The sequence below is a fragment of the Mobula hypostoma genome, chromosome 21 (genome assembly GCF_963921235.1).
Source record: "Mobula hypostoma chromosome 21, sMobHyp1.1, whole genome shotgun sequence".
NCBI lineage: Eukaryota > Metazoa > Chordata > Chondrichthyes > Myliobatiformes > Myliobatidae > Mobula > Mobula hypostoma.
In genome coordinates, this window is record NC_086117.1 from 52,396,054 (window position 1) to 52,423,676 (window position 27,623).

General features: G+C 46.4%; 1 protein-coding gene across 1 annotated transcript; it reads left to right on the forward strand.

Moving 5' to 3' along the window:
• Window positions 1-638: 638 nt before the first annotated feature.
• Window positions 639-15,601, forward strand: LOC134359698 (cyclin-dependent kinase 2-associated protein 1). The gene is made up of 3 exons (XM_063073206.1): window positions 639-847; window positions 10,507-10,633; window positions 14,947-15,601. The coding sequence occupies exons 1-3, from the start codon at window positions 827-829 to the stop codon at window positions 15,018-15,020; spliced, it is 222 nt and encodes a 73-aa protein (XP_062929276.1). The 5' UTR covers window positions 639-826; the 3' UTR covers window positions 15,021-15,601.
• Window positions 15,602-27,623: the final 12,022 nt, after the last annotated feature.

The following is a 27,623-nucleotide window of genomic DNA, read 5'->3' on the forward strand; positions in this document are numbered from 1 at the left end:
CAATGATCCCATCTGAATGTTCGGATGGAGAATTGAGCTGGGGCTGTTTCGCATCGCTGCTCCAAGACGTTTACCCGGTTCTGCGCTGAACTGTGGGACTCTTGCGGACTTCAGACCAGAAACGCTATCTGCTAGCGGTTACTATTTGCATTGTGTTTTTTTTACACGGCACCTTGGGTGTTTCGTCTTTATTATGGGCTATTTTATTTTTTAATGGATATGGAATGTGTATTTTTCTCTACACATTGGATGTTAGACAGTCTTTGTTCACGTAGATGGGGTTTGTTTTGGGTTTCTTGTTTCCTGGCTGCCTGTTAGGAGACGAATCTCAGGGTTGTATTATACTTCGACAATAAATGTACTTCGGAACTTTCAATAAACAATATGCTCGGTACCTGTGACACTGACATAACCAGATTAAGAACACAAACACGAAAAAACTGCAGATGCTACAAAATGCTGGAGGAACCCAGCAGACCAGGGATCCTTGGAAAAGAGTAAACAGTCGACGTTTCGGAGTGAGACCCTTCTTCAGGACTCACTCAGCCTGAAACGTCGAATCAGGCTGACTCTTTTCCACGGATGCTGCCTAACCTATTGAGTTCCTCCAGCATTTTGTGTGCGTTGCTTTCAGATTAGGACAGGAGGTGTCCCGCTCTCAGTGACCGAGAGCCTGAACACGTGGTTGGGGTCGCCAGTGAGCCACGGGCGGTAGGACCCGGGGGCTACCCCGCTTGTGTCGCCCCCAGACCACGTGGCGTCAGGGTCCCGGCATGCAGCGCGGAGGAGACATGAGGGCGGCGACGCGTCGGAAGTGTTGGTTGAGATGGACGGAGGGAGGTCGGAGGTGAGAGGTCGCGGTCCGGAGGCCGGTGGGGCCGCTGGGGACTCGTGTGTCCGGCCGGTGGGGCTCAGCCCCGGGGGAGGGGACGGTGGTCCAGTGCCGCGGACTGGGCGAGAGAGGGGGAGTCGGGCCGCTTTCCCCACCGGTACCTGGTCCGCACACCGGGGGTTCCCTTTGTCGCAGTTCCCGGTGCCTGAGCGCGATGGGCGGCCTGGACCCGGTGACTGGGCTGGTCACAGGGTCGCTGGTGTGTCGGAGCGGCCTGGACCCGGTCCCGGGATACCCGGTGTGGAGGAGTGGCGGGCGGACCGGACTGGTCACAGGGTCGCTGGTGTGGAGGAGTGGCGGGCGGACCGGACTGGTCACAGGGTCCTCGGTGTGTGGGAGCGACGGGCGGCCTGGACCAGGTCCCGGGGTCGCCGGTGTGGAGGACCGGCGGACGGACCGGACCGGCCCCAGGGTCGCCGGTGTGGGGGAGCGGCCTGGACCCGGTCCCGGGGTCCCCGATGTGGAGGACCGGCGGATGGACCGGACCGGCCCCAGGGTCGCCGGTGTGGGGGAGCGGCGGGCGGCCTTGTCCCGGTCCCGGGGTCCCCGGTGTGGGGGAGCGGTGGGCGACTTGGACCCGGTCCCGGGGTCCCCGGTGTGTGGGAGCGGTCTGGAGCCGGTCCCTGGGTTGTGTGGGAGCGGTGGTCGTCCCGGACCAGCCCCGGTGTTTGAGAGCGGCGGGCGGCCTGGACCCAGTTCCGGGTAGAGCCTACAAAACCAGGGAATAGCGTAAACGCCTGTCGTTTGCCAACCGACGGTGTCTGGACCCGCAGCGACCACGGGCTGTCGGGAGACCGGGGGCCTTTCCTCCTCTGTGGGTTTCTCACGCGTCCCATCAGTTCGCTACCGAACCTGTTTCCCAGAGGCTGTCCGGGGCAGACTCTGGTACAAATCCCTCTGACCCTCCGCTGCCCAGTCCCTCCCGGTACGGATTCGGTATCACGGAGCTATTCCTGCTGCGCAAGGCTCCTCCGGCTCCGATCAGATCAATTTACTGGAGAGATTTAACCAACTGAGGCGAGGCTGAGAGAATTTGCCCGACAGTCCCAGGGTCCGTGAATGCGGCATCTCGCACCGGGTCCCTAAACTGTGGAACTTAATACAGACTCAGTTGACATTTTTAACCTTCAGCTCAAAACCTATTAATTTAACCTTGCTTTTAACTAGCATATTTTTGTCTTTTATTTTCATGTTTGCACTTTATCCCACTGTAAAGCACTTTGAATTACATCTGTATGAAAAGTTCTCGATAAATAAGATGATTATTATTCAGAGTTGGATCATAGATCCCCGTCCAATCCTTGAATGTTCCAGCTGCGTGCACATTTTCCGCACCCTCCCCTCTGCTGCCCGTGTTCTGTCCTGTCTGTCTGTCTCTCTCTCTGTCCTATTACTCATTCCCACACTCACACTCAGCTGCCAGTTCCCCGTTTGTCATACGCGCTGGGTGTGCACACAACACACACATTGCAAAGAGGTTTTACTGGGCAACATGATGCTTGTTCACCTGGCAATCTCAGATCGTCTGGCTGGAGGAGGTTAAACGCCCTCTTCGGGGCTCTTGCTGTAGCCTGCGTTCAGGTCCCACTGTGCTCTCAACTACCCTCAACAGAGACCTGACAAGATACTTGTTCATTTAACCAGAGAGTGCAGAATAGGCACTTTGAGTTGTACTGCCCAGCAACCCCCGATTTAACCTTGGCCTAATCATGAAACGATTTACAATGACGAATTGACCTACTAACCGGTAGGACTTTGGACAGCGGGAGGACATACAGTCGTCCCTCCGAATCCGCAGGAGATTGGTTCCAGGACCCCCCCCCCCCCCGCGGATACCAAAATCCATGGATGCTCAAGTCCCTTATATAAAATAGCATAGTATTTGCATATAACCTATGCACATGCTCCAGCATATTTTAGATCATCTCTAGATTACTTATGATACCTAATACAATGGACATGTGATGTAAATAGTTATACTGTATTGTTTAGGGAATAATGACGAGAAAATAAAAGTCTGTACATGCTCAGTACAGACGCAACCATCGTAGCTCTTCTGGGAACGCTGATGCTGCCTGGGCATCAGCCGATGCTGATTCTCCCGTGATCTTTAAGTTCTTGAGGCTGTGGCGCTCTACATAGCTAGCCAGCCATCCCTTACTAGCCTTAAACTCCCTCCTCCCACTCACAACACAAGTAGCGAATGAAGGAGACGCGAGGCGGACAATGCTCAGACAAGGAGTGCTGGACAGAGACTGAGGATCTGTGAAATGGCGGGAGGCCACAGCAGGGTTTGCCCACACATCACTTCATTTGCATGAATTCAATGTAGTGCTCGGTGCGGGGCAAATTCAAGTTTTGCTCTTTGGAGCTTTTTGGAGTTTTTTTTTCCCGCTGAATATTTTTAATCCGCGGTTGGTTGAATCCACAGATACGGAGGGCCGACTGTACAGACTTCGCATGTCACAGTTCTCAAGGAGACGCAGGATTGTTTAGAGGGAGAGCGAGTTTAAAAGCGCGGGAGGGGGGCAGTCAGCACATTTTGCGCACTGCAGTTCCCGAGAGGTAATTGAATTGTGCATAATTAGACACCTGACAAGGTCCAATAAAGCACAATTGGGTTTAAGTGGAGCGGCCATTGTGTGAGTGGGCCAGTGTTAGAGTGGGAGAGGTGTAGGTCAGGGGTCGGCAACCTTTTTGCCTCTGTGGGCCGGATCGCGTATTAATGAGCAGATGGTGGGCCAGATAAATGCCATAAAAAACTTGAAATATTGGAAGTATCTATTTAAATACATCTAGTTACATTTTGCCTCAAATTAATGAATAACACATGCTAGAAAATCATTTGTGCTTAAGGTTGCCTACCCCTGGTGTAGGTCATAGGTAGATTTTTTTCTGCCCCTGTTATTTATTCTTTTGTACACTTACCACAGTGGAGATGTCAGGAGAGTGAAATCTCCTCTTGCGGGATGTAGGGAGGCAGGGAGATCTCCAGTGTCCCTGATGACTACAACTGCAAGAAGTGCATCCAGCTGCAGCTTCTAACAAGCCACGTTAAGGAGTTGGAGCTGGAACTGGGTGAACTCTGGATCATTCGGGTGGCTGGGGGGGTGGGAGATGGGACATACAGGGAGGTAGGTGCAGGACACAGGTGGTCATCAAGAGGAGGAAAGGGAATACGCAGCCAGTGCAGGGTACCCCTGCGGCCGTTCCTCCCAACAGCAGTTCGTGTCCTCAGCCTTTGGACACTTGGGTGGGGGAGGGGTGACGACCAAGCAGAGCAAAGCCACAGCAGTCAGGTCTCTGGCTGTGTTTGCCGGGAGGGAAGGGAAGGGGGCCAGGAGGAGCTGAAGAGAGAGCTGTAGTGATAGGGGAGCAGAAAGCAGGTCCTGTAGCCGAGGTTGGGAATCCCGGATGGTTTGTTACCTCTCGGGTGCCAGGGTCCGGAACATCTCGGATCGAGTCCTCAGTATTCTTACATGGGAGGGTGATCAGCCAGAGGTCGTGGTCCATGTTGGTGCCAATGACGGGGGTAGGAGGGATCTGCAAAGTGAGTTCAGGGAGTTGGGTGCTAAGTTAAAGGGCAGGACCTCCAGGGTTGTGATCTCAGGCTTGCTACCCATGCCACATGCTAGTGAGGCCAGAACTAGGAAGATTATACAGTTTAACACTTGGCCAAGCAGTTGGTGTAGGAGGGAGGGCATAAGATATTCCAGGGAAGGTGGGACCTGTGCAGAAAGGATGGTTTGCACCTGAACTGGAGGGGGACTAATATCCTAGTAGGCAGATTTGCTAATGCTGCATTGTTAATCCGACATAGGAAGCCAGGGATCAAAAGGTTGAGCACGGAGGGACTGATGTTCTGAGCTGCGTATATTTCATTGCAAGGAGTATCACAGAAAAGGTAGATGAGCTCAGGGCATGGACCAACAGTGGGAAATATGACAGTGTAGTCGTTAGTGAGGCTTGGTTGCAGGAGGGGCAGGACTGGCAGCTCAATATTCTGGGGTTAGACGTAACAAAGTGGGAGGGATAAAAGAGAGAGGGGTGGCGTTACTAGTCAGGGAAAATGTCAAAGCTGTTTTCAGTCAGGACAGACTGGAGGATGTCTAGTGAGGCATTATGGGTAGAACTGACGAATAAGAAAGGTATGACAATATAAATGGGATTATATTATAGACCTAAGGTAGTGGGTAGTGGCTCCATATGTCACTACTACAGGGCGTGACGACCCTGCCTTACACGAGTCCTGGGCCCAGCTGGCTCCGGCTGACAGTACCTGGTATGGGCCCCTATCCAGGGTTACGGATCCCACTGCCTTGGGAGTATCTTCGGGAGAAGAGAAGGCTAAGGAGTAAATCCTACACAAATCCGGAGTGGAGCCCCTGAGGCGGTTGGATGACGTGTCACGTCCCCTCCCGGCAGCTCCTGCAGCCAAGCTGATGCCAAATGTACTACTTCGCGTTCCTTTGGACCACATCTGCGAGGCCGAGAGGGGGATCTTGATGTCTGGGCAGCCCAGGATCTCCATATTCATCGCCTGGGTCTCCGCCCCAGAACGAGCGCACCCATTGTCTACTTAGACAGACGGAGCCATGAATGAATATTATAGACCACACAACAGTCTGCAGGATAGAGGAACAAATGTATGGAGAGATCATAGACTTGCAAGAAAGATAAAGATGTTATAGTAAGGGATTTTAACTTTTCACATATTGGCTAGGACTCCCATATTGTAAAAGAGCTGGAGGGATAGTTTGTAAAATGTGGTCAGGAAAGTTTCCTTAATCGGTTCATAGAAGTCCCAATTAGAGAGTGTGTGATAGTTGATTTGCTATTAGGGAATGAGACGGCAAGTGACAGAAGTTTGTATTGGAGAACTTGATGCCATTAGTTTCAAAGTAATTATGGAAAAGACAGGTCTGGTCCTCAGGTTAAGAATAAATTGGAGAAAGGCCAATTTTGATGACATCAGGAAGGATCTGGCAAGTGTGGATTGGGACAGATTATTTTCTGGCAAAGCTGTAGTTGGGGGGCCTTCAGAAATGAAAATTTGAAGGTATAAAGCTTGTATGTGCCTGTCAGAATAAAAGGTAAAGAAAACAGGTTGGGGAACTTTGGTTGTTGAGAAATATTGAGGCCCTGGTTAGGATAAAGGAGGAGGTGCTTGGCAGGTATAGACAGGTTAAAAAAAATTAGGTACTTAAAGGAATATAATAAATGCAAGAGAACTAAAAAAAAATAAACCAGGAGGGCTAAAAGAAGACATGAGGTTGCTCTGGCAGACCATCAGATATCATCATCATCAGGTGCCGTGCCCAGTTTGAGCTTTGACTGCCAAGGCCCACACACTCCTGTTTCGGGTCAAGTGGATCAATTCATTGGTATTCATTTCCAGTTCTCTGGCTGCTGTCTCCATCATCATTTGTCTTTGTCTTCCTCTTGCTTTCTTCCCTTCAATCTTTCCCATAATTACCGTACATTCTAAGTCCTCTTTCCTAATCACGTCCAACAAAGTTACGTTGCCTTTTCATGATCTCATACATTATTTCTATTTTTGTGTTTGCTCTGTTCATGACATCCTCGTTAGATATTCGTTTCATCCATGATATTCTTTGCATCCTCCTCAAAAACCACATCTCTGCTGCTTCAATTTGTTTCCTCATGTTACTAGATATTGTCCAACATTCTGATCCATATAACATAACTGGATAAACGTAACATTTCAGTACTCTAAGGCGGGTTGTCATGCCTAGTTTAGTGTTGGTCAGTATACTCTTCATTCTCGTAAAGGTGTCATAAAGCTAACGGTATAGTGAAGGACCCCACACACCCCTCACACAAACTCTTCTCCCTCCTGCCATCCGGCAAAAGGGACCGAAGCATTCAGGCTCTCACGGCCAGACTGTGCAACAGTTTCTTCCCCCAAGCCATCAGACGACTCAATACTCAGACATCTACATCATTTATTATTATATTGTAATTTGTCCTCTACTCTGCCTATTGTTTATTAATTATTGTACTGTTTTGTGCACTTTATGTAGTCCTGTGCAGGTCTGTAATCTACTGCAGTTTTTATGTTGTTTTACGTTGTCTAGTGTAGCCTTGTGTTGTCTCACATAGTCTAGTGTAGTTTTGTGTTGTTTCATGTAGCACCAGGGTCCTGGAGGAATGTTGTTTCATTTTTACTGTGTACTGTACCAGCAGCTTATGGTCGAAATGACAATAAACTTGACTTGACTTTTGCCATCCCTATTCTTCTTTTGACATCCATGTCGCACCTGCCATCTGATGTCACCCAGATTCCTAAGTAGCAAAAGTTCTGTACTTGTTTTATGTCTTCCCTGTTTGTTTTCGGCTTGCAGATAAGATTCTGCTCCTTTTTGGATATCACCATAAGATATAGGAGCAGAATTAGGCTATTTGGCCCATGGAGTCTACTCAGACATTTCATCAAGACTGATCTATTTCTCTTTCAGTCCCCGTCTCCTGCCTTCTCCCCGTATCCCTTCATGCCCTGACTAATGAAGAAATTTATCAACCTCTGCCTTAAATATACTCAATGCCTTGGGCTTCACAGCTGCCTGTGGCAATGAATTCCACAGATTCACCATTCTTAGCTAAAGAAATTCCTCCTCATCTTCATTCTAATGGACGTCCCTGTCTTCTGAGGCTGTGTCCTCTGATCTTGGACTCTCCCACCACAGGAAACATCCTCTTCACATCACTCTAATGAGACCTTTTAACATTTGATAAGTTTCGATGAATTCTTCTGAATTCTAGTGAGTACAGGCCCAGAACCATCAAACGCTCCTCATATTTCAACCCTTTCAATCCTGGAAACATTTTCGTGAACCTTCTTTGAACCCCCTCCAAAGTCAACACATCCTTTCTTAGATAAGGGGCCCACTTAGACAAGGTGAAGGAGAATTCTAAGGGGTTCTACAGATATGTTAAGAGCAAAAGGATTGGAAGGGACAAAATTGATCCTCCGGAAGATCAGGATGATAATCTATGTGTGAAGCCGAAAGAGATGGGGAAAATCCTAAATGGATTTCTTGCATCTGTATTTACTTGGGAGACAAAACAGACCCTGTAGATGTGAGTCAATGTGGTAGGGAGTCATGGACCCTATACAGATAGACCAGGACTGATTAGGGATAGTCAGCATGTCTTTGTGCATGGTAGGTCCTGTCTAACCAATCTTAGAGTTTTCGAGAAAGTTACCAGGAAAGTGAATGAAGGCAAGGCAGTGGGTGTTGTCTACGTGGACTTTAGCAAGAACTTTGAAAAGATCCCACATGGGAGGCTGGTCAAGAAGGTTCGGTCACTTGGCATTCAAGATGAGGTAGCAAATTGGATTAGACATTGGCTTCACAAGAGAAGCCAGAGACTGGTAGTAGGTGGTTGCCACTCTGACTGGAGGCCTGTGACTAGTGGTGTACCATAGGGATCGTTGCCGAGTTTTGTTGTTTGTCATCTAAATCAATGATCCAGATGATGTGGTTAACTGGATCAGCAAATTTGTGGATGACATCAAGATAAGGGATGTAGTGGACCGTGAGGAACACTATCATGGCTTGCAGTGGGATCAGGACCAGCTAGAAAAATGGGCTGAAAAACGGCAGATGGAATTTAATGCAGACAAGTGCGAGGCTTTGCACTTCAGTAGGACCAACCGGGGTAGGTCTTACACAATGAATGGTACAGCATTGAGGGGTGTGGTAGAACAAAGGGATCTGGGAATACATTGAAAGTGCTGTCACAGGTACATAGGGTCGTAAAGAAAGTTTTTGGCCTTCATAAATCAAAGTATTGAGTACAGGAGATGGGTGTTATGTTGAAATTGTATAAGGCGTTGGTGAGGCCTAATTTGGAATTTTGTGTGCAGTTCTGGTCACAGGAAAGATGTAAATAAGGTTGAAAGAGAGCAGAGAAAATTGACAAGGATGTTGCTGGGACTTGAGGACCTGAGTTATAGGGAAAGGTTGAGTAGGTTAAGGCTTTATTCCCCAAGTGGTCATGGGTTAAGGGTAAAAGATTAAAAGTTTAAGGGGAGTTTTGGGGGGAAACTTCTTCACTCGGAGGGTGGTGGGAGTGTAGAATGAGCTGCCAGTGCAAGTGCTGGATGTGAGCTCGATTTCAATGTTTAAGAGAAGTTTGTATAGGTACATGGATGGTAGAGGTATGGAAAGCCATGGTCCTGATGCAGGTCGATGGGAGTAGACAGTTTAAATGGGTTGGCATGGACTAGATGGGCTGAAAGGCCTGAGCTGTGGTGTTCTATGACTCTTGACTCCTTACAGAGGACGTCAGAATTGAACAGAACGCACTGAGCTGTAATAGCATCGCACTGACTGCTACGTAACTGTGACGACCCCTTCCCCTCACCTCCGTCACAAAAGGAGTTAGGGAGGGGAGTTCCACTGTCCACTTCAGAACTCGTCCATATAGTCCTGTGGCTCAAGCCTGCCCTTCTCAGTATCAATATCAATAACTCATTGGCCATTTCTCCTCTGTCTTCATCCAAATTGTTTGTTCATGTCCAAATACGGTGTTCTGATGGACATTATGGTTACTGTTTTTTTTGGCGTCTGCGTGTCCGTGCGTGCGTCCGTGATGTCTTTTTCATGACTTTTACAAGGCGCGGAGCGAGAGAGAGAGGGAGACTGTGTGGCGTGCCACTCCCCACACAGATATTTTCGCAGTATTTTCCCTTTTATTTTTACGAGGTCGAGTTGCGGTCTCGACACTCAACCCGGCACGGATGGACAGCGTGCTTGGGAGCAGAGCCGACCGGTTTTGAACCGGGGAACCTCCGCTCCCGGTTCCGGCGCCGATGTCGTTGTGCCACCAGCCGGCCCTTGGTTACTGGTTTCCAATCACAAATGCAGTCCTCCACAAGTTTTGATCCAATTTGTCTGCTCACCTTGAATCTGCCCAATGCATCACTGGCACTAGCTGGACCGCCATCAAGGACATAGATACAGAAGGGTGTTGGAAAAGGGCCAGGGACATCATGAAGAATCCCACCCACCCTACTCATGGACTGTTTGTCCCACTCCCATCAGGGGAGGAGGCTACGTAGCATCCACACCAGGACCACCAGACTCAAAAACAGTTACTTTCCCCAAGCAGTAAGGCTGATTGACACCTCCACCCTTCCACAACCCCAACCACCACTACTTTATCATTTCCTGTCAGTCACCTTATGTACAGGCACTCCTGTGCCGAGCGTCACCCGTCTTGTAAAGACACTGCCCAGGAGAAAGCAATGTCAAACCACTTCTGTAGAAAAATTTACCAAGAACATCATGGTCACGTCAGTATGTCACGGCACATCATGATGATGATGATGACTGGAAATGACAGTAAACTATCTTGAATCTTGGAATCTCATGGGCTCCAATGTTGTGGGACCTTACCAGAGGCATGACTGAAGTTCCTGTAGTCTACATTGATCAGGCTATGTTTTATTACCTCTGATCCAGGATCTACCCCTCCCCTCCCTCGGCCTGGTGTGTTACCTGCTCCATTCACCCCCCCTTATCGACCGTGACAGAACAGTTGGGGGTCAGTGTATTTGTTTTTTAACCCTTTGTCTCCTGTGTTAGACGATGAACAACGGCCAGGCACCACAGAGTAAATATGCGGAACTGCTGGCTATAATTGAAGAGCTGCGGAAAGACGTTCGGCCATCGTACGCTGGGAATAAAAGCGCAATGGAGCGTCTAAAGCGAGGTAATGGCAGCACGGTGGAAAGCCGAAACAGACACGGGGCTGACTGCTCGTCAGGTCAGGCTGTGTCTGTGTAGAAAAGGGACAGTTAACGTTTCAGGTTGATGAGCCTCTCAGGAGAGCCACGTGGACCACAAGACGTTGAAGCAGAATGAGGCCATTCAGCCCGTCGAGTCTGCTCCATTATGGCTGACTTATTATACTTCTCTCCGCAGATGGTGCCTGACCTGCTACTTGGAGAATGTTTGGATTTTTAAATAAATGATGTTTCTTAGAGTTTGTAATGGTGAGGAGTCCTTTAGCTGAGTTAACAAATTGTTTAAAGGACACGAGGGATGCTTGACCAGACCTTCAGCCCACAACACCTATGCTTGGATGTCAGACCTGCCTTTCCTGGATGGTCCCAGATCCGAAATGTTGTGTTATCAGATCATAGAAGAGTACAGCACAGAAACAGGCCCTTTGGCCCACAGTGTTGTGCTGAACCAATCAAATTACTATTCAAATAACCAACAGAACAAAGTCTTCGGCCTGCACAGTGTCCATATCTTTCCATTCCCCTCTCGTTCATGTGTCTGTCTAAACGACCAGTGTTTCTGTCTCCAGCACCATGCCAGGTACCCCCCACTCCCTGTGTTTTTTTTAAATCAAAGAAACAACCTTGCCCCTCACATCCCCTTTGAACCGACCCCCTCTCCCCTTCAATGCCCTCTGGTATTAGACAATTCAACCCTGGGAAACAGATGCTCCCTGTCCACTCTGTCTGTGGCTCTCTTAATCTTACAAACCTCTGTCAGATCTCCCCTCAGCGTCCCGCGCTCCAGAGGACACCAGATTTATTATCACTGACATACAGTGTGTCTTGAAATTTATTCTGTGGCAGCAGTACGGTGCAAGATGTAAAATCAACGAAGTTATAATGAAAGTTTAAGGGGAACACGGGGAAATTTGTTCACTCAGAGGGTGGTGAGAGTGTGAAACGAACTGCCAGAACAAGTGGTGGATGCCATCTCGATTTCAACATTTATGAGAAATTTGCAGAGCTGTGTGGACGGGTGTGGTGGAGATACATGTCTATCAAAGGAGGTGGAAGGCGCTTCCTGCAGGTCCCCCAGACGTAGCGCCTGTTTAGCACCCCCCCCACCCCAATCAGGGTCAGGTGACCATGGGAGCAGGTGGTGACGGTCATTTGAGCAGCTGGTGCAGATCACAAGTCCTGGTCATGTGACCACTGACACCAGGCAGACAATCTCTGAAGAGTATTGATAATGGCTGCGGTCACCCGTCTTGGAAAGACACTGCCCAGAAGGCGGCGATAGCAAACCCCTTCTGTAGAAAAATTTGCCAAGAACAGTCACGGTCGTGGAAAGACCATGATCGCCCACGTCAGACAATATGGCACGTAATGAATGGACAAGCTGGATGGGAGGGGCATGCAGGTCAATAGTTCAGCACAGTCTAGATGGGCCAAATGGCCTGTTTCTGGGCTGTCGTCCTCTTGGACTTTGGCTGCACAAGTTCCATTTGCCGGCACTGTGCCGTGACTCGTTAAATGTCTGTCCAAATGCTTAAATGTATCTGAGTTCACCACGTCCTGATCTGGTAATGTTCCCATTATCAACCACGCTGTTCTTAATTAACACAAGCGCCTCAGATCTTAACCTCTACCCGCTTACTTTCATACCTGAACTCTGGAGGGAAAAGATTCGGACCATCTCCCTGCCTTCTGGAGGCCAGGGTCGACCATGGATGCCGAGTCCCAGCTATCTGTGATACACGAGCCAGGGCAGTACGATATAGGGAGCAAGATGTAGCAGGCTAGGGAATCCAAAGGGAACTGCAGAGACCGATGCAGTTTGGCACCAGCGGTGTGGCAGGAGTTGGCAGTCAGCGTTTGAACTCAATGTCGGACTGCCTTAGGGACTCCAGCTCCAGATTCTTCCTTGGGGTTTACTTCTGCAGCCTTCCCCATGAGTGGGTGTAGCTGCAAGGCAGCGGAGGTTTGAGATCAGAGATTTCCTCCTAGCTGAGTTGCCAGCCACGACTGATAAGCTCTATCTACCCTGTCCATGCCTTTCATAATGTTCCATACCTCCTCAGCCTCCTTCACATCCAGGACCACAAACCTGGCTTCTCGAATTTCTTCAACCCAGGTAACAGCATGGTGAATCTCCTCTGCCGCGTCCCACCAATAGTGCAGCGACCAGACCTGCACGCAGTATTCCACCTGTGGTTGTATGAGATGTTGGTGAGGCCTAATTTGGAGTATTGTGTGGAGTTTTGGTCACCTACTGACTGGAAAGATGTAAGTAAGGTTGAAAGAGTACAGAGAAAATTTACAAGGATGTTGCTGGGTCTGGAGGATCTGAGTTAATAAAGCAAAATTGAATAGGTTGAGACGTTATTCCTCGGAACATAGAAGATTGAGAGGAGATGTGCTGAGGTATACAAAATTATGAGGGGTATAGATAGGGTAAATGCAAGCAGGCTTTTTCCACTGAGGTTGGGAGGGACTACAACCAGAGGTCATGGGTTAAGGGTGAAAGGTGAAAAGTTTAAAGAGAACATGAGGGGAAACTCTTTCACTCAGAGGGTGGTGAGAGTGTGGAACGAGCTGCCAGCACAAGTGGTGCATGTGAGCTCGATTTCAATGTTTAAGTGAAGTTTGGATAGGTACATGGGGTGTGAGGGCTATGGTACCGGTGCAGGCAGTTTAAATGGTTGGGCACAGACTAGACAGGCCAAATGGCCATTTCCTGTGCTGTACTTTTCTATGACTGTGTTCTCACCAGTGATTTGTAAAGTTTCTAATCTTATCCTTTTGCATTCTAAGTTTAGTTACTGTTTCTGCTCTGGGGTCCAGTGGCAAGAACATTTCACAACTTTAATTTGGCACCTGGAGCTCGCTGGTGCTGAGTCAGGTCATGGGCTGTTACATCATCTCAGTCACACTTCTGATCAGATGGAGTCCAGCCACGTTGGTTCCTGACCTGCTGTTGTGAGGAGACTCCTGTGTGCCTGCTCAGTGTGGTCCAGGAGCTGAGGGTCATAGAGCAACAGGCCAGCCAGTCTATCCAATCATGGTGCCCACCTGTTTCCCGCATTCGGCCCATATCCCTCAAAGCCAAGGCTTAATGGCAATGGTCCATGGTATGAAAAAGGTTGGGACCTTTTCAAGTGCTTCTTCAATGGTACCCTAACTTCCTCTGGCCACTCTCTGGACAAAAATGCTGCCCCTCAAGTTTCTTTTAAACCTTTTCCCTCTCACTCTAAATCTGTGCCCCCTAGTTTTGGACTGCCCCTACCCTGGGGGAGAGTCTCGTCCATGCCTCATCATTTTAAATGTTTCTGTAAGGTCACCCCTCATTCCCGTGCTCCAAGGAATAAGGACCCAGCCTGGCCAACCCCAACCTGTAACTCAGTTCTCAGGTCCTGGCAACATCCTTGTAACTCTTTCCAGTTTGACCACATCTTTGCTATAACAGCATAACTGAAACACTACACAGTGGATGTAATGTTGAGGCTTTGTAAATCACTTGGAGTATTGTGAGCAGTTCTGGGCTCCTTGTCTGAGAAATGATGTGCTGACACTGGAGAAGGTTCAAAGGAAGTTCACAAAAATGACTCCAGGATTGAAAGGCTTGTCATATGAAGAGCATTTGATGGCTCTGGGCCTGTATTCACTGGAATTCAGAAGAATGAAGAGTGACCTCATTGAAACCTATCGAATGGTGAAAGGCCTTGATAGAGTGGATGTGGAGAGCATGTTTCCTATGGTGGGGGGCTCAAAGACCAGAGAGGACAGTCTCAGAATACTGTCAGCTTCAGCTTCCTTTTAGAACAGAGGAGAAGGAATTTCTTTAGCCAGAGAGTGGTGAGTCTGTGGAATTCATTCCACAGCCAGCTGTGGAGGCCAAGTCTTTGGGTGTATTTAAGGCAGAGGTTGACAGATTCTTGATTTTTCAGGGCAAGAAGAGATCTGGGGAGAAGGCCAGAGATTGGAGCTGAGAAAGAAATGGATCTGTCATGAAGAAACTGTGGAGCAGACTAGATGGGCCAAATGGCCTAATTCTGCTCCTGTATCTCCTGGAGTAGAAGTTCCCATTGCCTTCAAACCCACCAGTCAGGCCACATACATCCTCAGTGATAGTTATCCCGGCTTCCTTGCTCAGTAATCCAGAGGCTGGGAATTCAAATCCAATCACTGCCTTTAATTGGGATATGCCGATGGGTGGTTATGGGGGCAGAATTGTTTTCTGTTGAATCGTCTGTAGTGAGTGCTGGGTTGGCTAATCATTCTCCTCTTTGCTGTTTAGGGATAATGCGTGCGCGAGGACTCGTGCAGGAATGCCTCATCGAAACTGAACGCAACGCCAGATCACAGCTTTGACATCGTTTTGAGATTACAACGAACTCTCAGAAAAGAACCTCAGTAATTTTCTGTGCAACCACCTCTCGGACCACACTATTGTCGTCTTTTTTCTTATTTTTTGTATTCGAACCAAAACCATGTACAGTATATATCCGGAGAACTCTGAATATCTGACTTAATACAATCGTACTACTTTATTGCGGACAATAAGCTCAGTGTAACAAAAGGCCAGGTGATGTTGTTCAGTCTTTTGGAAATAACATGATCACCCTTGCCAGGCCAGAGTTACATTCTGGAGTTTATTGGAAGCTGGGCACAAGAATGTAATTGGAAGAAAAAGTATTTGCACACAAGAAACTGGAAGAATAGATCAGGGTTTAGTTTCATAGATTTGTACAGAAGTTCAAAGCTGCCTTTGTATTGCTGAAATAAAGCTGATTTTTTAGTACCTCCTTCGGCTTGTGAGTGGGACTGGAAGGTGAGCGTTTCACAATGAACCGTTCACATGGAGTGACACTTCAACGTAACAATACCTTGGGTCTGAACTGTGGAGAGCTTTTCCAAATAGTCCAACTTGTGTTCCTCATTGAGCAGCTGAAGACTCCTTCCTGAACTTTTAGACCACAAGATATAGGAGCAGAATCAGGCCATTTGGCCCATTGCGTCTGCTCTGACATTTCATCATGGCTGATCCATTTCCCTCTCTGTCCTGGCCTCCTACCTTCTCCCTCGTACCCCTTCGTTGCCCTGACAATCAAGAATCTATCAACCTCTGCCTTTAATATACCCAATGACTTGGCCTCCACAGCTGCCTGTGGGAGTGAATTCCACAGATTCACCACTCTGGCTAAAGAAATTCCTCCTCATCTCCGTTCTAAATAGACGTCCCTCTGTTCTCAGGCTGTGTCCTCTGATCTTGGACTCTTCCCCCCCCCCCCCGACCTGCCAAATCATAGAAACATCCTCTATACATACACTCTACTGAGGCCTTTCATTATTCAATAGGGTTCGAAGGTTCATTTATTATCAAAGTATACAACTCTGAAATTCTTCTTCTCCAGATAGCCATGAAACTAAGAAAGAAAAGAACGGCAGCACGATCATTAACCCCTAAGGTCCCACCCTCCCTGCATCAACCCCTAAGGTCCCACCCTCCCTGCGTCAACCCCTAAGGTCCCACCCTCCCTGCATTAAAAAATAAATGAACAAAAATGGAGCAGGCACATTGACCTCCCCAAATCTCCCTCCTGTGTACACAAAAAAACTGAGAAAGATTGGGCAAAAAAAAACACAGAATATAAAAAAGCTATAAGACTTAGGGAGAAAAGGTCCATATTCGTATCCAGATCCAAAACACAGAAAACCTGGGTAACATTCTCTAGGCACAGTCACATCCTCTCACCTTTCCAGCAGTGAGCAAAAGACAGTCTCCCCCCTCTGGCAGCAGAGTGATCCCACCAGTTTCAATGAAATCCCCCCTCATTCTTCTGAATTCCAGTGAGTACAGACCCAGAGCCATCAAATGCTCCTCATATGCCAAGCCTTTAAATCCCAGAATCATGTTCGTGAACCTCCTTTGAACCCTCTCCAATGTCAGCACATTATTATGCTTTAAGCTGTCAAGATCTTGCTTCTGATTCAGTGCAATAACAGCCAATTAGACAAAAAACAGGAATAGAGTGAATTCATTGGGGATCAGAGATGGAGAAGGTCAGCAACTATAAATTCCTCAATGGGCCCAGCGAGTGAGTGTAATTAGAAAGAAAGCACCACAATGCCTCTACTTCCTGAGGAGTTTACAAAGATTCGGCATGACATCTAAAACTTTGACAAACTTCTATAGATGTGTAATGGAGAGTATATTGCCTGGCTGTATCAGAGACTGGTATGGAAATGCCAATGCCCTCGAATGGAAAATCCTACAAAAAGTAGTGGATATGGCCCAGTCCATCGCGGGTAAAACCCTCCCCACCATCGAGCACATCTGAGTTGGAGCACTGTCACAGGAAAGCAGTGTCCATTATCAGGGACCCTCACCACCCAGGACATGCTCTCTTCTCACTGCTGCCATCAAACAGAAGGTACAGGAGCCTCAGGACTCGCACCACTTGGTTCAAGAACAGTTACCACCCCTCAAGCATCAGGCTCTTGAACTAAAGTGGGTAGCTTCACTCAACTTCACCGAACTGTTTCCACAAACAACTGACTCTCTTTCAAGGACTCTTCATCTCATGTTCTCGGCGTTCATTGCTGATTTATTTATTTATTTATTATTTTGGTATTTTTTTCCTGTTTTGTATTTGCAGTTTGTTGCCTTTTGCACACTGGCTGTTTATCGGTCTTTGGTGTGTGTAGTTTTTCAGTGATTCCGTTGTGTTTCTTAGTAATTATTGAGAATGCCCGCAGGAAATTGAATCTCGGGGTTGTACACGGTGACATGTATGTACTTTGATAATAAATTTACTTTGAACTTTGAATTAATTCCAATGGGTGGACAAGGGAAGAGAATGTGTTTGTTACCACTTGGAATTGCTTCTCTGTGGGACAAATCATCCAAAAGTTGATAATTCCAGTTCTGAACCAGAAGCAGGTTTAATATCAAAGCATGTAGCGAAATTTGTTGTTTTATGGTAGCAGTACACTACAATACATAATAATGATTATAATTATAAATTACAATAAGTATATAAAAAATTAACTAAGTAGTGCAAAAAGAGAAGGAAAATACTGAGGAAATTTTCACTGTCCACTCAGAAATCGGACGGCAGAGGGGAAGGCACTGTTCCTGAATCGTTGAGTGTGTGCCTTCGGGCTTCGGTACCTTCTCCTTGACGGTAGCGATGAGAAGAGGACAAAGGTCTCTTCATAGAACTACTGAGAAGTGGAAAGAAAAATTCCAAAACTGCACCAGGCTCTATACTTGGCTTTAGAGTCATAGAACAGTACGACACAGAAACAGGCCCTTCGGGCCATCTAGTCTGTGCCAGACCATTTAAACTTCCTGCACCGGGACCATAACCCTCCACACCCCAACCATCCACGTACATATCCAAACTTCTCTTAAACATTGAAATAGAGCTTGCAACACCACTTGTGCTGGCATCTCGTTCCACACACTCACTGAGCGCCTCCTATCTTAGTCAGTAAATATCCCTCCCTACTTTGTATGGCATGAGGGCGAACGGAGCCGAGACCACGTCCTAAATATTCATGCCCAAAGGCCTGTCTGAGTGATCCCAATAGCTCCAGTAACTTTCCATCTCCCATTCTCCATCTATATCTGAAACTGAACGCAGTTTAAAATGCGCAAATGTGCCGACAGCTGTCTGTTACTTTACAGTGACAGAATCGGAACGTTCACGCCGCGTTGTCTATAACAACATTATCAAACAAACAATGTGTAATTTGCAGAACGAATTCCACCCTGTACCCAGATAACAGCTTCTTCAGTCTAAATAAAGTAATTCTCCAGATAAGGCATCACCCTGAGGTTAGTTTTAAGCTTGTTCCGTCAAAGTGAGCAATCCTCTTATCAGAAACAGCCATTATCGGTACAAGTTGGCTCTGAGACAAGCAATTTGACAGTTAATAAATGCATCTCTTCCGTTCATCCGAAACCAATCGCTTCAGGATAATTGCCATTGCCAATGGAAATCTGGAGAATATAAATAGAAATATGAAAAACTTTTTCACCCAGAGAGTGGTGGATATATGGAATGCTCTGCCCAGTAGGCTGTGGAGGCCAAGTCTCTGGATGCTTTCAAGAAAGAGATGGACAGAGCTCTTAAAGATAGCGAAATCAAAGGTTATGGGGATAAGGCAGGAACTGGATACTGATTGTGGATGATCAGCCATGATCAGAGTGAATGGCGGTACTGGCTCGAAGGGCCGAATGGCCTACTCCTGCACCTATTGTCTATTGAATCAAGGATTAGTCTTCCTGAGTTAAGATATTCCTTTTTCTTCAAACTTTGTCCTTTATTAAACAAAACTGATATTTTTACCTCAACTGAAAGCTGCCAAAATTCCAACCTGTTCCTTGTTTTATTTCTACTGGATGATTAATTGCACGTGTCACACACTAAACGTGACAATTCCGGTCTTCAAAGTAGTTTATTATCGAAGTATGTATTCGCTCTGCAACCTCCAGTTCTGCCTTGATTCTCGATCACAGCGCGGAGAGGTGGTTGGAGTGTGGGCTGCTGCTGGAAGCTGGCTGTGTTTTGGAACCTGTTGAGGGAAAGAGAGTGGGGAAGGAACGGGAATTGCTGGGAGGGGGCCGTGTGGGTCCGGTAATGGCGGACAAGATAAGAGGCGCGGTTGAGGGAAAGAAAGTGGAGAAGGAGAGGGATAGAGACTTGGGACCAGAGGTAGGCAGCTGGGGAGAGGTGGATTATTGTGAAGGAAGAAATAAAGGGAATGAGGAGGTAGTGAGGGGTCGGATGAATAAAAACCAAGACAATGGGAATAAAAGAATAAGAAATGATGGTGGAGAAAGCTCTGAAAGTGAGGAAGATGAACAAGCTCAGAGAGGAGGTGTTGTCATAATTAGGTTTAATGAGAAGGCTCAGGGACATATGAAGAAAATTAACCCGTTTGTGCTAACAACAACTCTGACAAATAAGATAGGGGAAATAGTATTTGCAAAAGTCCTTAATGATGGCAACTTATTGGTAAGATGTGCGAATGAGGAACAACTTGAGAAAGCACTCAAGCTAAAAGAGATAGGAAAATGCAAGGTGGAATACACTGGGAGGGTGGGAGCACAAAACAGTGGTTGTAAAGGAGTGATCACGGGGATACCAATGAGTATAAATATGGAGGAGATCAAGAGGAATATCAAAGGAGGGAAAGTAATGAATGTTCAAAGACTGAAAACAACAAAGGAGGGAATGAAAAAGGAAAGTGAATCGGTATTGATTGAATTTGAAGAAGAAAGAGTGCCAAGGAAGGTGTTCCTGGGTTTCATGAGTTACCCAGTAAGGGCGTATGTGCCAAAGCCATTGAGGTGCTATAATTGTCAAAGGTTTGGATACGTGGCTAAAAACTGTAAAAGGCAGAGGAGATGTGCTAGATGTGGGGGTGATCATGACTATGGAAAGTGCGGAACAGGAGTTCAACCAAAATGCTGCAATTGTGGAGGAGCTCATAATGTTGCATATAGTGGGTGTGAGGTTGTGAGACGGGAGACTAAAATTCAAGAAATAAGAGTGAAAAGAAAGATCACTTATGCAGAAGCTGTAAGAATGTCAAGAGAACAGAATAATGCTCCTAATGAACAGGGAGCAATAGGGATACGAGAGATGCAACAAAGAACAAATGACAGGATTTATGTAGACAAAAAGGCTCTAGTAACATTCATTGCAGGAGTGATTAATAGTACTGCTGAGGTAAAGTCAAAAAGTGACAAAATTCAGCTGGTGGTAAAAGCAGCAGTAAACCATTTAGGGTTAGTAGGACTGACATGGGAGGAAGTGAGGGAGAACCTCAGTAATCAGTCAAGCCAGGAAGTGTCATGTGTTGGTTAATACTAATTATGGTGATTCTTTTACAATGGAATGCAAGGAGCTTACTGGCCAATAGCCAGGAATTCAAGCACTTTATTAAAGAAATGGTTGTAAAACCGGATGTAGTGTGTATTCAGGAAACTTGGTTGAAACCAACTTTAGACTTTGTGGTATATGGGTATACAATGATAAGGAAAGATAGAAATCTAGGGGGAGGAGGGGGTTGTGCTATGTTAATCAAGCAAGGTATACCATATAGGGTACTGGAGAAAGGAGATGATCAGGAATACATAGTGGTGAAAGTGTGGGAGAGAGGGGAGGGAGTGGTTATAATTAACTACTACAATCCATGTAAAAGGTTGGATTTGGACAGCCTATTAAAGATACAAGGACAAAACAGACATAAAGTAGTGTGGTGTGCAGATTTCAATGCTCATAGCACAATATGGGGGGATCAGATTACAGATCCAAATGGAAAGGTAATTGAAGATTTGATGGAAGAAAGGGATTTGGTGTGTATGAATGATGGTAGCGGCACAAGGATAGATATAACAACAGGAACTGAGTCAGTGTTGGATATTACGTTAGTGTCTAATACCTTGGCTGGCATTAGTAACTGGGGAGTTTGGACTGCTTCAACAGTAGGCAGTGATCACTACCCAGTTTTGTGTTCAGTGGGTGAAAGAGTTGAAGTAAGACCAGGTGGCGGAACCCCAAAGTGGGTGTTTGAAAAAGCTGTTCCAGAACAGTTCCAGAAGTGTTCCAGAAGTTGAGTGAAGAAGGGTTGACAAAGATTGATATTTCTGGAAATGTAGATGAATTAAACAGTCAGGTGACTTCAGCAATTATCATGGCAGCAGAAGGATCTATACCTAGGAGTAAAAATAGGATGAATAGAAAACTGGTACCATAGTGGACAGAGGAATGTTGTCAGGCTGTAAAAAACAGAAATAGAGCATTCAGGCTAGTTAAAAGAACCCATAATATGCAGCATTTTGGTTCAATATAAGAAAGCACAGGCAGTGGTGAGAAGAACTATACGTCAAGCTAAAAGGGCAAGTTGGAGGAGTTTTTGCGACAAGGTAGGAAGAACAACACCTGTGGGAGAGATATGGGGAATGATTAAGAGGATGGGAGGAGATAGAAGGGAATGGGACTATCCAGTAATGATATCTGAGGAGGAAACTGCAGTCTCCAGTAGGGATAAGGCTGAGGTCATGGCCAAGTCATTTGTACTGATACACAGTTCAGAAAATTTGTCTGAAGAAGGGAGAAGGAGGGAAAGAATAATGAGCCAACACCCAGGTGTGTTAAGCAGGAGGGAAGGAACAGATGATATAATTGATGATCCATTTACATTAGCAGAAATGGTGAGAGCAATAAAGAGATTGAGACCAGCCTCCCCAGGGAAAGATCTAATATGCTCTGTGATGCTAAAAAATCTAGGAGAAGGAGCGCTCTCTTGAAGTTGCTGCATTTTTATAACAGAGTGTGGGAGGAGGGAAGATTACCAAGTGCATGGAAAGAAGCAGTAGTAATTCCAATAAGGAAGCCTGGCAAGGATCTGTCAAAACCCACTAGCTACAGACCAATTGCATTAACATCAAGTATATGTAAGATAATGGAAAGGATGATAACAGAAAGGTTATCATATGAGCTTGAGAAAAGGGGAATGCTGGCAAGTTATCAGAGTGGTTTTAGAAAGGGAAGGAATTCCATGGACTCAGTGATTATGTTAGAGACTGAAATAAGGAAGGCCCAGGCAAATAGAGAGTCAGTAGTGGCAGTGTTCTTTGACATTGAAAAAGCCTATGATATGATGTGGAAGGAAGGATTATTAATTAAACTGCACAAGATGGGGGTTGGTGGGAGAGTTTTTAATTGGATTAAAGATTTTTTGATTGGTAGAAAAATTCAAGTTTGGATTGGATCAGAATTATCAAAACAGTACATAGTGGAAAATGGCACACCTCAAGGTAGTGTGATTAGCCCGTTACTTTTCATCATTATGATCAATGATGTCTTCACAAAGGTACCAGTGGATATAGGTAGGTCACTGTTTGCGGATGATGGGGCCTTATGGAAAAGAGGCAGGAACATGGACTATATAATCAGGAAACTACAAGAAGCAATTGATGAAGTGATGGAGTGGGGTTATGATTGGGGATGTAGATTTTCAGTAGATAACACTCAAACTGTATTTTTTACCAGGAAAAGGGTTGAGGTAGGGAAGAAGTTAAGGATGTATGGGGTTGAATTAGAAAGGGTTGCATCATTTAAATTTCTGGGAGTTATATTTGATTCACGATTAACATGGGCAGACCATATCAGGAAAGTTGAGGAGAAATGTAAAAAAGTAATAAATGTGATGAGATGTTTGACTGGTAGGGAATGGGGAGCAAGTTGTTCAGCTTTGAAGAGAATGTATGTGGCTTTAGTAAGATCTGTATTGGATTATGGAAATACAGTATATGGATCAGCAGCTAGGTCTCTTATAAGGAAACTGGATGTGATTCAGGCTCAGGCCTTGAGAGTGTGCAGTGGGGCTTTTAAAACATCACCAGTGTCAGCCCTACAGGTAGAAATGGGAATAATGCCTTTGGAACTAAGAAGGATGCAACTGATGGCAAACTACTGGGCAGTTCTGCCTTATTGCAGGTAGCCACAAAACACAGACACCCCAAAAAGACCCATTAAAACAGTTAAACACTCAATATGCAGAACAAAAACAAGTCGTACAAACAATAAAAGGAGGCAAAAAATTTTCGGAACTGAAGGTCATGAAAGTGAGTCCACGGCCGTGAAGACAGTCAGCATTGCAGCGGGTCCAGGAGCCCGTTAGTTGCAGGTCTCGGGTCGTGGAGTGGCGTGTTGAACACCAGCCCATTCCTCGCCTCCGGCCGTGACACTCTGACCTTCTTCAATCTGGCTCGGCGCTTAAATCGGCCATACCCCGGTCATTCCTTTTCTCGGATCGGATCGGACCGGACCGGGACCTGCTCCCTCAATTCAGCCCATAACCGACCTTTCCAATTTGCCCGGTGCTTAAACCAGTCAAATCTCACCTTGTTCCTCGCTCTTGGGTGCAGGCACCGCCGCCTCGAATCACCTCCGAGTCCATTCCAACAGCCAAACGTTGTCTCTTTCCCCGCTCTCGGGCCCAGGCCCTAGTGCCTCAGTTCGGCCCATACACACCACAACCAGCCTGCACCTTCGAGACTTCAGTTCGCACTGCAAAAATACCATGTCGACCTGGGTCAACTCCGCTCAACAAAGCTCAACTCTGAAAGGAGGTTACAGGCTATTGATTGCCGTGACTGATTTAATGCAGTGTTAATGTGTTATGAGGTTATCTGTGGTTTGATTTAATTGAACAGGTAAGGAAAGGTTAATGTGTCATCATGAAATTTATAATCTTCTTTCTAAAAGCATATTGTGAGTTTTCTTCGGGTATAATAATCTTCATCGTCAGAGACATGGCTTCAAGTGGCTAGGGCCTGGGAAATTAATATTCAGGGGTATATGTCCCATCGAAAGGAGAGACTGATGGGCAGAGGGGGTGGGGTGGCTCTGTTGGTGAGGAATGATATTCAGTCCCTTGCGAGGGGGGAAATAGAATCAGGAGATGTAGAGTCAGTATGGATAGAACTGAGTAATTCTAAGGGTAGAAAGACCCTAATGGGAGTCAGCTACAGGCCCCCAAACAGTAGTCTGGATGTAGGGTGTAAGTTGAATCAAGAGTTAAAATTGGCATGTCGCAAAGGTAATGCTACAGTTGTTATGGGGGATTTCAACATGCAAGTAGACTGGAGGAATCAGGTTGGTGTTGGACCCCAAGAAAGGGAGTTTGTGGAGTCCCTCCGAGATAGATTCTTAGAACAGCTTGTACTGGAGCCTACCAGAGAGAACGCAATTCTAGATTTAGTGTTGTGCAATGAACCGGATTTGATCAGGGACCTCGAGGTAAGGGAACCATTAGGAAGTAGTGACCATAATATGGTAAGTTTAAATCTACAATTTGAGAGGGAGAAGGGAAACTCGGAAGTGTCAGTATTACAGTTGAACAAAGGGAACTATGGTGCTATGAGGGAGAAGCTGGCCAAAGTTCAATGGAACAATACCCTAGCAGGGATGACAGTGGAACAGCAATGGCAAGTGTTTCTGGGAATAATGCGGAAGGTGCAGGATCAGTTCGTTCCAAAGAGGAAGAAAGATCCTAAGGGGAGTAAGGGGAGACCGTGGCTGACAAGGGAGGTAATGGACAGTATAAAAATAAAAGAGAAACAGTGTAACATAGCAAAGATGAGTGGGAAGCCGGAGGATTGGGAAACTTTTAAAGAGCAACAGAAGGTAACTAAAAAGGCAATACGCAGAGAAAAAATGAGGTCCGAAGGTAAACTAGCCAAGAATATAAAGGAGGATAGTAAAAGCTTCTTTAGGTATGTGAAAAGGAAAAAAATAGTTAAGACCAAAATTGGGCCCTTGAAGACAGAAGTGGGTGAATTTATTACGGGGAACAAGGAAATGGCAGATGATTTGAACAGGTACTTTGGATCTGTCTTCACTAGGGAAGATACAAACAATCTCCCAGATGTAATAGTGGCCAAAGGACCTAGGGTAATGGATGAATTGAAGGAAATTTATATTAGGCAGGAAATGGTGTTGGATAGACTGTTGGGTCTGAAGGTTGATAAGTCCCCGGGACCTGATGGTCTGCATCCCAGGGTACTTAAGGAGGTGGCTTTAGAAATCGTGGATGCATTGGTAATCATTTTCCAATGTTCTATAGATTCAGGGTCAGTTCCTGTGGATTGGAGGGTGGCTAATGTTGTCCCTCTCTTCAAGAAGGGAAGAAGAGAGAAAACAGGGAATTATAGACCGGTTAGCCTGACGTCGGTGGTGGGAAAGATGCTGGAGTCAATTATAGAAGATGAAATTACGACACATCTGGATAGCAGTAACAGGATTGGTCCGAGTCAGCATGGATTTACGAAGGGGAAATCATGCTTGGCTATTCTTCTGGAATTTTTTGAGGATGTAACTATGAAAATGGACAAGGGAGAGCCAGTGGATGTAGTGTACCTGGACTTTCAGAAAGCCTTTGATAAAGTCCCACATAGGAGATTAGTGGGCAAAATTAGGTCACATGATATTGAGGGCAGAGTACTGACATGGATTGAAAATTGGCTGGCTGACAGAAAACAAAGAGTAGCGATTAACGGGTCCCTTTTGGAATGGCAGGCAGTGACCAGTGGGGTACCGCAGGGTTCAGTGCTGGGACCGCAGCTGTTTACAATATATATTAATGAATTAGATGATGGAGTCAAAAGTAACATTAGCAAATTTGCCGATGACACAAAGCTGGGTGGCAGTGTGAAATGTGAGGAGGATGTTATGAGAATGCAGGGTGACTTGGACAGGCTGGGTGAGTGGGCAGATGCAGTTTAATGTGATAAGAACGGGAAGGCAGATTATTATCTAAATGGAGTCAAGTTAGGGAAAGGGGAAGCACAACAAGATCTAGGTGTTCTTGTACATCAGTCACTGAACGCAAGTATGCAAGTACAGCAGGCAGTGAAGAAAGCTAATGGCATGCTGGCCTTCATAACAAGGGGAATTGAGTATAGGAGCAAAGAGGTCCTTCTGCAGCTGTACAGGGCCCTGGTGAGACCACACCTGGAGTACTGTGTGCAGTTTTGGTCTCCAAATTTGAGGAAGGACATTCTTGCTGTTGAGGGAGTGCAGCAGAGGTTCACAAGGTTAATTCCCAGGATGGTGGGACTGTCATATGTTGAAAGATTGGAGCGACTGGGCTTGTATACTTTGAAATTTAGAAGGCTGAGAGGGGATCTTATTGAAACATAAGATTATTAAAGGATTAGACACGCTGGAGGCAGGAAGCATGTTCCCGCTGATGGGTGAGTCCAGAACCAGAGGCCACAGTTTAAGAATAAGGGGTAGGCCATTTAGAACAGAGTTGAGGAAAAACTTTTTCACCCAGAGAGTGGTGGATATATGGAATGCTCTGCCCCAGAAGGCTGTGGAGGCCAAGTCTCTGGATGCTTTCAAGAAAGAGATGGATAGAGCTCTTAAAGATAGCGGAATCAAAGGTTATGGGGATAAGGCAGGAACTGGATACTGATTGTGGATGATCAGCCATGATCAGAGTGAATGGCGGCGCTGGCTCGAAGGGCCGAATGGCCTACTCCTGCACCTATTGTCTATTGTCTATATGTGTCGTGTTGTATGACAGGGTCGATCATGGTCTTCCCTGTAAGGCATCTTCTGAAAAACACCCACCGATTCCCCTTTTATCACCACCAGCATGTGTCGTGTCACATGATGTGCCCAATCATGGTCTTATCCATGACCATGATTGTTCTTGCCACATTTTTTCTACAGAAGTGGTTTGCCTTTGGTTTTACAAGACAGCTGATCCCCATCCCCCAGCCATTATCTATTATGTTCAGAGATTGTCTGCCTGGTGTCAGTGGTCATATAACCATGTCTTGTGATATACACCACCTGCTCCCATGGCTTCACGTGACCCTGAACAGGGGCAGACCAGGGACGGGAGGGGGGGCTAAGCAGTGGCTACACCTTGCCCCAGGGTGACCTGCAGACCAGGGGAGGGAAGGAGCACCTTACACCTCCTTTGGTAGAGACATATCTCCACCCTGGCACCAACTTAAAATATACAAAGGGGAATCTACTCAACTCAGTACCTACTCTGATGCACTGGAGTGTTCTTCAGAGAATTACAGTTCAATTTTGCCTCATCTTTGGATGTTTAAACTATCAAAAATCCGTTTAACATCCACTTCCTCACGATTGGTGTCAATGAGAAAGCTTCACCCTGGGCAGCTGAACTCCTATTTCACACACTGTATTAGAAAAACCACAACAACGTGCCAGGATTTTCCTGGAAGGAATTCTTAGTAGAAAAATTGTCAGCCAATCTCCAAACCCATGGATTAAAAGGGCCTGGAAGGTAGCAGGCTCCGGGTTATCCCAGGAGCAATGTGCTGGTCGGGGCAGGAATGGAAAGGCAGAACAGATTCGAGATTCAAATCATATTTATAATCAAAGTATGCATGTGGGTACACAACCCCAA